Source organism: Anser brachyrhynchus (assembly GCF_964034855.1).
Source record: "Anser brachyrhynchus genome assembly, chromosome: 1".
Lineage (NCBI taxonomy): Eukaryota > Metazoa > Chordata > Aves > Anseriformes > Anatidae > Anser > Anser brachyrhynchus.
In genome coordinates, this window is record NC_137694.1 from 29,108,144 (window position 1) to 29,121,805 (window position 13,662).

General features: G+C 43.2%; 1 protein-coding gene across 1 annotated transcript in view; it reads left to right on the plus strand.

Annotated features, from left to right (window-relative positions):
- The first annotated feature begins 2,469 nt into the window (after window positions 1-2,469).
- The window catches only part of SAMTOR (S-adenosylmethionine sensor upstream of mTORC1), a 35,040-nt gene continuing 23,847 nt past the window's right edge, over window positions 2,470-13,662 (plus strand). Inside the window, exon 1 of the mRNA XM_080563686.1 lies at window positions 2,470-2,842. Within this exon, the coding sequence (XP_080419812.1) occupies window positions 2,485-2,842 (358 nt within the window). The 5' untranslated portion in view covers window positions 2,470-2,484. The remainder of the gene's footprint in view (window positions 2,843-13,662) is intronic.

The window sequence follows — 13,662 nt, forward strand, 5'->3', positions numbered from 1 at the left end:
CTGGCAAACAACAATGATAACATTATTCAAATAGTAACTTTAAATTATTGTTCAGAGAGAGTATATTTCAAATAGGAACTCTGCAATTTTTTCTCCAGTTTTCCAATTGTGCAGATTTCCGGATCACATATACACTTATGTTTTGACCGTGTATCCTACACTGCTACATCCAGAGACTCAGGGCTGGGGACAGCGGGGTTGATGCCACGGCAGTATCTGTCAGGCATTCTCCAAATGCCCCCACCTTTCTGTCACTCCAATACTCCTAGTCTGCTGAAGAAGCTCCCTCAGTAGCCTCCTAGTATCATGCCACACACAGAAGACTGGCTCATGCTTTTCCTCTTAATTCTGTGCTTCCACAAATCCTACACAGCATAAAAGTGGATGGAGCATTAACCACTGTGTAGGCTGACCCTCTTGCAAGAAGTTCCCAGTAGCTATCAATTTATTCTCCTCTGTTTAAACTGTCTTAATTGTTCCTGTGTGGACCTGCATATAAAACTAGAAGCATTTCAGAAAGCTAAAATAGAGTCCCAGCGCTAAGCCTTCTTTATAATTCAAATTTAGCTTCCTGGATCAGTTCTGTGAATATGAAATGTAATCACCTATATGGGAAGCAGATTTCCGGATGCTTTCCAAGGTAAAGTGAAATTAATATATTTTTCTAATTAACCTGTGCTCATTTTCTTTGCAGTTTGAAAATTTAATGAAAAACATATCACCAGGCTTCTCTTTACTTTCTTAGGAAAAAAAATTAAAATTCTCCTTACGTAATGCTCCTGTATTATAAGTAAAAAATAAATAAAAAAAATCTGAAACATTTTGACAATAAAATACCCACTGGCATGAATCTAGTGATGGAAGATCCGAACTAGACTGCAGTTCTTTTAAGCACTTACTGAAAAATAACAATACTGAAAAAGCTGGACCTTTGCTCGCAATCTGCAACCCACTTGCAAGATGAGTGCAATGCGGTATTTGACTGCATAGCTAAGAGTAAAGTTAAAAAGGGATGTTTTTACAGTCAATAATAATGGCAGGCTTTTGTTTGGATTTTTCTGTTTTGTCTTGATAATTGCAGCTTTAAAAAGAACTTTATCAGAAAGGCAGACTGATGCCATGCTCCGTGATTAGCTATGAAATAATCTTTTTTGGCAGGATTGACAGAGTGCTGATAAGAACCTGTTACCCGCCCCACTGGACAAAGTGGCACATGTCACCGAATTCTCATTAGGATGAAATATTGACCCTGCCCAAGTCCGTGTGATTTGTCACTGGTTTAACTGCAGCCGCAATTACCTTCTTAGCGTTTATGAACATCCTCAGAGATCACAATTAGCTGCTTCTAGCCAAGTCAAACAAGGAAACAGCTTTACTGCAGATGTCCCTGCTACGATCCTGGGAGGAGTGGTTTTGCCTCTACTGTTTCCAACTGCGCTTAGAGGAGAGAATCAAAGTGCTTTGGGTTTTGTGCAGCACTTGGGCAGTTGCAGGCCAATGCTCAGCCCTTGCCCCGCTGGCACTGACCCTGCTTGGGGGTGGCCCTTTGGCCAGGCCTGGAGGTGCCGCAGGAGGGGAGTAACAGTGTCCTGACACTGCGTCCCCAGCTCTTCAGCAGGAGACAAAAACCCCAAGAACCCAGCTCCATGGGCTCTGCTGCTGGCAGGTTCTGTCCTGCCCTGGTGATGCATTTCTATCCCCAAAATGCTGGAAACCACACTCAGCATGGAAGCGGGACGAGCGGCCCCAGGAAGGCAGAATAAAGGCTTTGTAGGGCTGCATGCTTACAGTGGACACCGGCCTGCTGGCATCCATTTATCATAGAATCATAGAGGTTGGAAAAGACCTCCAAAATCATCTGGTCCAGCCATCACCCTACTACCAATGTCACCCACTAAACCATGTCCCTAAGCACCACGTCCAACTGTTCCTTGAACAACCCCAGGGACGGTGACTCCACCACCTCCCTGGGCAACACATCCCAATGCCTGACTGCTCTTTCTGAGAAGAAATGTCTCCTCATTTCCAACCTAAACCTCCCCTGGTGCAACTTGATGCCATTCCCTCTGGTCCTGTCACTAGTTATCTGTGAGAAGAGGCCGACCCCCAGCTCCCCACAGCTTCCTTTCAGGCAGCTGTAGAGAGCAGTAAGGTCTCCCCTGAGCCTCCTCTTCTCCAGACTAAACAACCCCAGTGCCCTCAGCCTCTCCTCACAGGACTTGTGTTCCAGGCCCTTCACCAGCTTCATAACTCTTCTCTGGACATGCTCCAGGGCCTCGGTGTCCTTCTTGTAGTGAGGGGCCCAGAGCTGAACACAGCACTCGAGGTGTGGCTTCACCAGAGCAGAGTACAGGGGGGCGATCACCTCCCTGGTCCTGCTGGCCACACGATCCCTGATACAAGCCAGGATGTGTTTTGACAGCATCTTCGGAGTAGGAAGGCGCCTCGGCGGCGACGTGACGTCATCACGATACGTCACGACACATGATGACATGTCGCGACAGGTCCCGACACGCCCAGCCCGCCCGGCCGAGGAGGAGGCTGCGGAGCCCCCCCGAGGCCTCCAATCCCCGGCGTGCCGAGCGGGCCGGGGCGGGGCGGCGCATGCGGGGCGGGCGGCGAGCTGCCGGCTCAGCCCTCGGTCGGCCGGGCTGCGCGCCGCGGAGCAGCGGGACCACCATGGAGGCCGCGCCCCGGCCCCGGCCCCGGCCCGGCGGAGCCGCCGCCGCCGCCCCCCCGCCGCTGCCGCAGCCCCCGGAGCAGGAGCGCAAGCTGGAGCAAGAGAAGCTGTCCGGGGTGGTGAAGAGCGTCCACCGCAGGCTGCGCAAGAAGTACCGGGAAGGTAACCGCGGGGGGGGGGGGGGGAGGAGGAGGAGGAGGAGGAGGAGGAAGAAGGACGGGGGGGGGCTCCCCGCTGGCAGCCCGGCGCCCCCCTCGTCCCCCGCTGCCCAGGGGGTGTGGCGGGGAGCGGGGGGCGGCGGCGGCCCGGAGAAGCTCCCGCTCGCTTCCTGCTCCTCCCCGGCACGGAGGAGGAGGAGGAGGAGGAGGAGGGCACGTCGCCTTCGGCCTCGGTGGGCAGCGCCGGTAATGCTGCCAGGTGAAGGGGGTGCGCCCGGCCGCGGGGCTTGGTGCTCTGGGGGGTGGTAGCCCGGCGGGGGGGGGGGGGGCTTGCTTCGGGCTGGGGCGGTCTGCAGGGACAATTTGGGGCCGTCCGCAGGGAGCGGGGGGCCAGCAGGTCGTGGGTGCCCGGGGGAGCCACCCGTGACCCGGGTGGGCCCCGCTCTTTGTTGGCGCTGCTCCTTCCTTCAGCCGCGGGGAAGGGGTCGGGCTGGGGCAAGGCGTTATGGCAGAGGTGGTGCTGGGGCCTTGGAAATCTGCCCGGGCGTCGGTGTTGATGCCCCTGTGCGGTGTTGCAGCGGTGGTATTGGAGTGCTTAAAACATCACAGAAATGTCTTAAGATGAGTGTCGATGAGCGTCAGAGTTGAGATTTATTTTTCTGGAATGCGTAGCCTCCTCAGGATGACTTCAACGATCTCTCCGACCTTCTTTATAGGGCAGGTTACAAGAAATTCATTCATTTTTTCAGGGAGTCCACCACTCTCTAGTGATGGGTAAACAGCAGGTTATGTTCCTCCAGAAGGACACCTGTAAAACGGGGACTCTTCCTCTTCTGTCACTGGTCCTTGTGTCCCTTCCAGGTCTGCGTGTGGCATGTCTGTTAAAGCAACAAGGTCAGGCTGGGCTCTAGGAGTCTCCACAGGAGCCTGACCGTGGGACTTGGGCACAGATATCTTACCTGTGTAGACACCGGTCAAGAGTTGCTGTTTGTTTTGGCCTTAGTGTGAGCCAAAGCCGAAGGGAGGCTCTCCCATGTTCCCGTGCCATTTGGGTGAAGGAATACAGTACGTTCAAACATTCCAGCCCTGGCAGAGGGGTCCAGCTTCTAGCAGTTCACATTTCTCTGTTACTTCACAGTGCCTGCAGATTAAAAAAGGCAAACACTGTCACTGTTAACTTTAAGAACTGTGAACAGTCTCCTGAACTGAATTGCTTCAGATGCAAGCCTAAATTGCGTGGAAGTCAGCGTAAGCACACTGCTCAGCAAAGAGTAACTTGGAATGAAAAGCTAAGTTGGGTTTTATCTTCAGCTAAACATTAATTGGTTAAAAGAAAGGAAAAAAACAGTACTCTAATTTACTTCATAGGCCCTGTAAATTACGTTAGCAGAAACTTTACAGTAATCTTCTAGTCATGTTAATTTAGCAATGTTGTTTGTATCTTTAAAGAGAAGCTTTAAAAACAAGTAGTTAATCATGTCACTTCTGTACAGCAAGGAGATTTCCGCCCATTACATGCTTATCCGATAGTTAGGTAGTCTTTACAAGTAACCTGTGATTAATAGTAGTTGTACTTCATACGTTAGGTTATTTCAATTTCAGAATTCTGTTTTTGGAAGGAAGTTCTGAGTCCTTCTCCCCACATTTCTCTCTGCTTCCATCTGAAATGCCTTTGTTTTATTTTCTAATACTCTGCTGCGCTGACTGGCAAGTGCATTACTGTGACAAAATCAAAGTTGTCGGTTTGCTAAAGAAGCAAAAAAGCAGTAAATCATCTGTAATTTCTTGGTAAAGTTTGAGTTGTAACTTGAGTGTATGAAAGAAACAAGGTTAAAAAACAGTATCCTTGGTTATGCACACAAGGAAAGTCTCTTGACTCCCCAGTGCAGTGCTCCCACCTCCGTATGAAGCAGTAATAGAGCTATCTGTGTTATTCCAGGGTCTTGCATTGTCTCTTTTTAATTTATGCTGACTACTCTCACGTTTACTGGAGTTCTGTGACGCTGGTCTCTATTTCATTCATCTAAATAAGCAAACAGCGCTAGAATTGCTGTTGCATGGACTTCAGTGCTTTGTCTGTGTTAATTTTGTTGATAGAAAAAAATATGCTGAATGTCTTTCTGTAAGGTGTATGATTATGTTGCATAGGGTCTAGGAAACCACTTGATACTGTAATATGATCATAAGTTACTGTGTTCTGTTAGAAGTGTTGGAGAGGAATAGATGCGTCCTTGAGATACAGAGATGTTTGTGGATAGAAGTTATACAGGCTTGATTTTTAATAGCAGAGTACTTTGAGACTTCATTTGCTTTGCTGGTATTAGCAAGGCCTGTGTTTCTGTAGGCAGTTGCAAAGGTAAGTCCGTGTATTACCTGACTTGCTTATAACTGGCATTGTTGCTCTTGATTTATTTCCCACAATAGTTCCCCTTTCTTTTTCTGGAAACTGAGCCAGTACAAAACTGAGAGCAGTGTGCTTCAAAACTGCAAGCTAACACTTCTCTGAAGAAGTCACAAACTTGTCAAAGTGCAAGAGCAGTGTTTTTTAACCAGGGATTCATCACGATATCTTATTCCCATTTCTAAGGAATCACTAGAGAAAAGTTTAGTCAGCTTCGTATCATCTAAAGGTTGATTGACAGATTTTTTTCTTAAGGAAAAAACGTGAACTCTTGAAGTTTATCAAAGCTGAATTTTGGCTTCTTTTTTAATTTCCGCCTTCCTGTGAACTATCTTTACCCTTATGTTTGGTGGATGGGTTTTGTATGTACTTCTGTACCGTGGCTAATGTAATGTCTTGGTCCCAGACCATGCCAGTGTATTCATGACCAAGCATTTTCAATGTTTAAAGTGGTTCAGCTTAAATTCTTTTAAGTTTGTGTAAAAGTGCATTTTCTTTCTTGAACAATTTTAACTTTTGTGCTGTGACCAGTACTTACCTTTTCCTGTTTTCTGGGTATTACTAATCTAGTGTGACTTCGAGTGGAAATACTGATTCTTTCTTTTCTTTCATCTCCGTTTCTTTTCATCTTTTTCAATTTCCTTCCCTTTCCCTTACACTCTCTCTGATGTTAATGAGTAAATAAAGAAGGGGAAGCTTGTAAACATAAGTACCATGGCAGACTTGGTATTTTGGGATTGCAGGATACTCTTACTGTGGATCCTAAGGCACTATTGTGTGTCTTCTATATTTTTAGATGGTTTCATGAAGTTTTACAAATCAGTGTGGGTCTTCTTGGTGTGGAGAAAAAGAGTGTATTTGAATTATTGAAGGACCTTTTCCACGCTTAGTAAATGTGTCAACTAAATTAGCTAATCATTAATAAGTTGTCAGACTCCTTTAAGGCAGCAGTAGACACAGACAAAACCCGTCTAGTGGTTCCTAAAAATACCTCATTCTTCAGGTTAGCCTATAAGCATTGTCTTCATAAAGAAAACATTCTTAAGTGAGAACAAGCACACTGAGGTGTGAAGTGTTCACTTAGGAATATGTCTCATTAGTGTAGAACTCACATTTTTCTGGAGTCCTGTTTCCTACCCAACTGGATTCGCTGAGCCTTACTTGCTTTACACACCAGGGTGAAATCCACAAGCTGAAACAACAGCTCTCAAGTGTTTCGTTAGTCACTTAAAAGAAACTTCAGGGATCTGAATACTTGACACAGGCACTTAGAAAGTACACAAATTAGGGTTTTTCATGGAAAAAAATGAACAAATTAGGGTTTTTTGTGGTCTTCTCATACTAGCCTGTAGAAAAATGGGTATGGTGGAGCAGTTTTGGGGTTAGTCTCTTGCTCTTGGCTCAGTTGCCTGGTACCATAGGTGACCCCAAATTTGTGTAGGATTTTCCAGTATGCACCTTTCAGGCACCTGTAGCCCTGGGCTGGGGCATGCATTGGCTGCGGTACCCTGGTGTCTGTCAAGCCCGACAGTCGGGCTTGTTAAAGCAGATTTAGTGGTTTATAGGGAACTAAACATGATTTATTGAATGTGTGCAGTGTGCTATTGGTTTTTGTTTACAGTTGCTCCTAATAGCCAAGTAGGGTTAATTTTTACTGTGGTATAAAAATCCCTTCCTTGTACAGAAGCAGCCTGTTTTTTCTGTGAGTTGTTTATTACCTCTGTAATCGTGCAGGCCTCTATTTATCAAGTAAACATTTTCTGTACAGCCTGACACTTGGTTACAGAGGGTTTTATATATAGTTTGGAGAGATGTTTTGCAACAGCCTCTACTTCTCACTGGAAACCCTGTATTTAATATAAGTGGAAAAACTTTGAGGTATCTTTAAAGGTGTTTAGTGAACACCCAGGAAAATATTTCATAAGTGTTGTATTTATCTTTAAACAGCCTTAAGAGGTGTAGAGTAGTCTTTGAATCGCACAGAATTGATACTAGTCTTACTAAGTATTATTTACTACATCACAGAAGCTGATAGCAACATTTTGAGATGGTAGTTTGGCTCCTTAAAAATAAAGTTGAGGCTTTGGAGAAATAGGTTTTAAGTTTATTAAGAGGTTTTAGAATTCCAGAAAATGTGGAAGACCTTTGAGAGCCATGCCCTACAATAGTAGGTAGCCTGAATAGGTAAGTGGTGTAGACACTGATGTGAGAAGCGTCATTCTGAAGTCAGTTAGTTGCTTTATGGTCTCTTCCTCTCCTGTTTTTCATGAAAAGCCTTGAGAGAGCTTAAGTTCTTCCTGATATGAAACAGGAAACATTTTGAAATAGTGACATTTTTCACAGGGCAGGAAAACCTTTTTACTGGGCTCTGTGTGGTATGTTAACAGTTGTAACTCCTCTCTAATGAAAACTTATGTTTATTTCTACGGTAAACCAGTTGTATATATAGTAAGGTCCATTTGCTTTTCCCCGCTTGCATTAATTTCCTGGAGAAGGGAAACATTTGGAAATACTGTTAGATTTTCAAACAAACTAAATTTCATTTTATTATAAATCAAAATTGAACGTGTTTTATGATGTAGACATTAAGATATGATTGTCCTCACAGTTTGCATGCCACAGTTTGGGTGAACGTTTCATTAAAAATCCCATATTAGTTTACAGGTTGATGGGGAATTCAGTAAAATTACTGGTATCATTTAGCTAGCCCGCAAATTTTGAATGCCCACTGGCTACAGCACAGACTTGCGATCAGTGGACAAACAGCTGTGTGTAACCTCCTCCCCAGCTCCTTTTATTGCTTTTGCAGGGAAAACAATGTTCCTGTTGCAGGGTCAGCGTGATGAAATCCATTCCTGTGGCTCAGCTGCTTCAGATTTTTGCTCCCACGTTTACATATATCCACCGAAATCAGTTTTACATTAATGTGTTTGCCTCCTTGTTGGTGTCCTTAGGGTGCAGCACGCAGTCATCCCTCAAAGCCAGGTTTGGGGAGGAGAGGGGGTGATCCTGCCAAACAGAGTCGATTCAACACCTGGGGGCAGTAATTGCCTCAGCTATCACGAATGGGCTCCCCGCTGGCTGTGTGACAGCCATCAGTCTTTAAAGTGATTTGTAGCAGATTGGAGACACAAGTCATTCTTCAGGGTGACGTGAGCTGACCCATAAGAGGTGCTTTAAATAGCAGGTGAGTTGTACCCTGGACGTCTGTTTAGTGTGAACAGATAGACAGTAGATTCACACACAAGATTTTTACCAGCTACAGATAGTTTGTCAGGTAGATTTAATATTTATATAGATAGATACCAGTATATTGTTTTGTATATGTGTGTGTGTGCATATATGCATACGCAAGATTTCTGCACTTTAAAAGATTTAATTGTGAAATATTTCAGGTAAGTCCTAAGAAATGTAAAGTAAACGCTAGTCAGACAAGAGAAGAAATATTAGCTTAGATTGCTTGAACTTTGTCCGAGTTGAAGTTCGTGCTCAGTATCTAGACATGTAAAACTGGGTACAGGCGAAGCCAAAAATACCTAATGTCTTTCAGATGTTGTTTTAGTAAGACAGATGTTAGTAGATTTCTGGTTTATCTTGTATATTCTGAAAGTAGTAAATAGCAGAGCGTTAGCTAAAATTCCTCGTGTAATCAATCACTGCCATAGCATCCAGAGATGTAGTAGTACAGCTAAATTCCAACTGATGAATACTGTTAATAAAGAAATAATGTCCTGTGAAGTATTCACAGGAATTCGATTTCAGTTTTTGCCTAGTGGACAGTGTAGGATTTCTTCTCCCATTTACTGGTTGGCATGATTTAGAAGCTGCTTTACTGTTTCCAGCAAGTACGTGAGAGGCAGAGGGCTTAAGAGAGCCTCTAAGAGGCTAAAATGAGATGGATTTTTTTCATTCCTTAGAGCATTGCCATCAACAACAACAAAAAAGAAAGCTCAGAGATCTTGCTAGGCGTTGCTATGGCTAGCAGCCTGTCATCTCAAGTTATCCGGCATTGTCATGGACACTTGTTAAATGTGGGCATAGGTTTTCTTTTAACAATGAGCAATTCAAAGAGTTTTATTAAAACAACTATACAAATATGAACATGTCACTTTTGTTTCTGTCTTTCACTGTTAGTCAGTGTTTTAAGCTTATTTTTTTCCCTCCATAGGAGCCAACAAAGGTGTGTGCAGGAAGGTTTTGTGCTGTTAAATAGATGCAATCCACGCCCTTTTCATCTACCTCTGAGTTTTGCGTTACCAGTTGATACTAGGATGCAGGTGGTCAAGACTTCAAACCCTTGTTTTGTCCTTTTTTCTTTATTGCAGCTACTAATTACAATTATAACTTTCCAAACAAGGAAAACTGGAATTAGAAGGGCCGTTATTTTCAAGTCCTGAAAAAAAATATTTTGGGGAGTAAGGGAGGTTGATTAAGATGTAAAATGACATTGCATCTAGCTGAATCTTAAGTTCGTGGTGTCAGTTACATCAAGGGATGCAGGCGATACATTCTGGTTTGGTGATGGACGAAGTGTCTTGCATTTGCTTTTGAGGTACTCTAGCCATCTCTGTCTGGCAGTTTTTCTGAAGTGCAGTGAGGGAATTAAGGAAAATTGTAACTACAAAAGTTACCCCTGGGTGCAGATTGTATGTTTAGCTTCATATGGCATAACTATTTTATCACTGGATAAAACAGAATGATTCAGATCAGTTGTTTGGGTTTTTATCCCATGCCAAAGTGATAAATACTGTTTTTAGCAAAACTGAGCTCTGTTTCTTCTATAGAGAACTGTCTTGAAAAGACAAATTGATTTGATTTATTCTGTCAGAAGTCTTAGTTGAAGAAGAAGAATTGACTAATTTTTCTATTTATTTAATGTACCTTAAAAGACAATTTTAACAATCTATAAAGAAACATCTTTTAAAAGTTTAACAAAAACGGTAAAATCTAGGATGGAAGAAAGCTGAATTTTGGGGAGTCCTTAACGTATAATTGTATAATTCTTTCTTCTTTATTAAAAATGTTTCCAGTTGTTAAAACTTACAGCTAACGTTAGTTGTCTCTTGCTGTTCCCCACAATTAAAACTATCTCGTAATTAGGGTTATTTAAAAATAACTTGTACGTGACTGGCTCGTTCTCTGAGACAGGCTTCAGTGAGTGCTGCCTTTGGGGGCGTGAGCGGCTGCTCTGCGTGCAGGAGTCGTGTGGGTGGATTTGAGGGATTCGTCTGCTCTAGGTAAACACGACTGGATTTTTGGTTTTCTTCTCGAAAAGGTCGGGCTGTGAAGAACCTCCTGGTTGGTCACTCATTTCTTCATTGACTGAATTGCTAGAAAGAGGTGGGCTTGGCCTTGTTTTGTTTTTAAAGGAGGAGTTAATCTTCAAGGTGAAGAAATTTTGGGTAGAGAGGAGAGTAGACATTAAATACCTTCAAAATAATTAGACCATGGTGATTTGATAGGTATGTAAAACTTCTGTTATGCGCTGGCCTTATAAATCAGAGGCTTTTCAGCTGGATTTTGGCTTAACTGGTTCCTTTATGGAGATCTGAGTTGTGTAAAGATCTGAAGAGTCAGTGCTCGAAAGAGGTTTTAAATTGCTAAAAGGTAATCGTCAAGTGCCTAGTGAGTATGGTGAGTAGCCTTAAACTTTGTCATGGTATGGTCATGAGAACTTGAAATGAAAAGTGTAATGCATTAGGCCAAATATTAAGATGTGACAAAAGATATGAGGCCTTTTTTTTTTGATCCTTTAGATCAGCTACCACAATCTCTTATTTAGTCTTATTTAGTTTACGGATTTAGTGATTGCTTAACAGAAGATCTATTTTTTTTTTTTTTTGAATAAGCATTAGTTTTGCTGTGGAACCTTCCTGTACAATTTACAGTCTTTTTGGTTACACAAGCAATGATTCACAAATAATTGTTTAACTGCACCAGATTTAATGCCGTATTTGCACATGGATTATAACACTGTTTGAAAATATTAATACACAGCTCTGCTGTGTTCTGGGTACCACTTGAAAATCAGATATTGCCAGACCTGTTGTAGTCACTACCTCAAAATGTGTCAGCAGATAGGAATCACCATTTGCATTTCCAACTCAGGCAGCATTGGAGCGTGATTCTGGAATTCAAGTTCCTGTAAATTTGCCTAATGCGCCTGTCTGTGCTTTCTCAAAACTCATGCTGGAGAAGAATGTGGAAAACAAACCAAAATAACTCCCTGCCAGGGTACTTGCTCAAGAGAAACTGAACCTCAAATGCTTCTTTGAAAGTCACTGCACAATGATGTCAGGCTCTTCAAAAAACCTTTTATCTGCGGTTGTTCTGGAAAAGGGCAGACAAATGGTCGTCATATCAAACCCAGTGAGTCAAAGGCAGGTGCGTAGACAAGAATATAGGACAAGTGCTGCAGAAGTATCTCCCTGCACTTGCTCACTGTTCTGTCTTTCAGTGATTTCATGGTCTAGGAACTCCTGACTTAGAAACCGCATCTTTGAAGTTTGTCACGGATTTTTTTTCCCTTAGTTTGCCAAGCTACGTAAACTTTAAGCTAAATTATGCATTTTATGAGGAAACAACTTTATGCATAGAAGCTGCCCTTTTGTGCTTTTCCTGGATGTCTCCTCATCTTGGAACAACAAAGCATTGTTTTATAATGAACTTTTCCATTTCACTCATGATCATGTGGAGTCCTATTCTGCTTTCATCCATTCCTTTCCTGTGTCTGTAAGGTATTCCTCAGGCAGAAACCATGCTGTATTTATCCTGTGTTGCCATTTTCCCTACCTGTATAGATACTTTATTGATAGATGAAAACAAACCAGAAGTGCACACGGAATTGACTTGATATAGGATATGTGATGGAATTATTTTGTGATGAATTTTTCACATTGCTTCTCCATGTCTCTTGTAATGGTCTGTATCGTTCAGTTTTATTTTCTTGTCTGGGTGCTAAAAAAGTTGTTACTGTCATAGGCAATTTTGTTGTAACCCAAAGTTCACATTCTGGGGTGCTGGTAGTCAGCTCCAGGTCTGCTGCTGTATACCTAAATTTAAGATTCTTTATCTTTGGACTCTTGTCCTTCATTTAGTTTTCAGAAAGGTCACAGAATGGTTTGGGTTGGAAGGTACCTCAAAGACCACCCAGTTTCACTCCGCTGCCGTGGGCAGAGACACCTCCCATCAGACCAGGTTGCTCAGGGCCTTGTCCAGCTGGCCTTGAACACCTCCAGGTACTCGGTATCCACAGCTTCTCTGGGCAGCCTGGTCCCGTGCCTCACCACCCTCTGAGGGAAGGATTTCCTCCTAACCTCTAATCTAAATCTCCCCTCTTTTAGCTTAAAAACCATTCCCCCTTGTCCTATTGTTATCTGCCTGAGTAAAAATTCGTCCTTCATATGAACATCCATGCTTTGTTCAGAAGAAAAAAGCAGGTGGGTATGGGAAGAGGAGCTGGGGTCAGGAGGCACTGCTGCTGTGCTGTAAGAAAGCCCTGGCTAGTTAGGGGCACCTGACTTTTCTGTATTTCTTCCCCCGCATCTATCCTATTTCTTAAGTTTTAAGGAAAAAGTGATATTTGGAAATAGAGCTGTTGTCTAGGAATAGACCAAATGGATGAAAAGAAGAATAGTATTAAACTTAGGAATTCATATTGGTGATGTTTTCCCTCAATAAGTGTTCACGTGTTAACTTTTTATGTTTCTATTTAGCCTGTGTTTTCCTCAAACAAAGCTCTATCAACTGTGTGTCATTCGTTTTACAGTTACCTAGCTCATGCAGTAAGGTTCAGTGTCTTGTGGCAGAAAACCCATGGAACTATCTAAATTGCATCCCAATTAAGCAGCTATTAAGAGTATACTTTGGACTGGGCTAGTGCTTTCTGCCTCGATGCTGTGCACGTTCAGCACTTCTGATGTAAGAAATCAAGTTCCCAAGAGTTGTGTTTGTTTTGCCCTCTTTGCTGGTGGGGCACTGTGTCTACCATTTCTTGCTCTCAGTGCTAGAATTTGTCCTGTCCTGCCTGACTGCTTCCACGCGAGGCCCTTTCCTATAGAGCAGCTCTCCCCAAACTTGCATTGTTTGGGAAATATGAGGCTTTCTACTCACCTATCTTGTTAAATAAAACAGTATCACGTCTACTCCCAGGCCTTCCATCTTGACTGCCATCTCATCCAAGGCGATGTAAACACCTAATTTGAAACATGACTCATTTTGATGATTGCATGAGTGTGCTGATGATTATTTTTGAAGAAGAGAAAATAGTTGTGACATCCCTAAACCGAACTTACACAGGCAGAAACCTGGATGTCTGGCTTAGATCTTCTGAGTGTGGAGCTATCTGTCATACCCAGTCTTGCTGGAATTGGTGGACAGATGGGGTGAGCAGTTATTACTGCTTTGTACAAACGCAAAAAGAA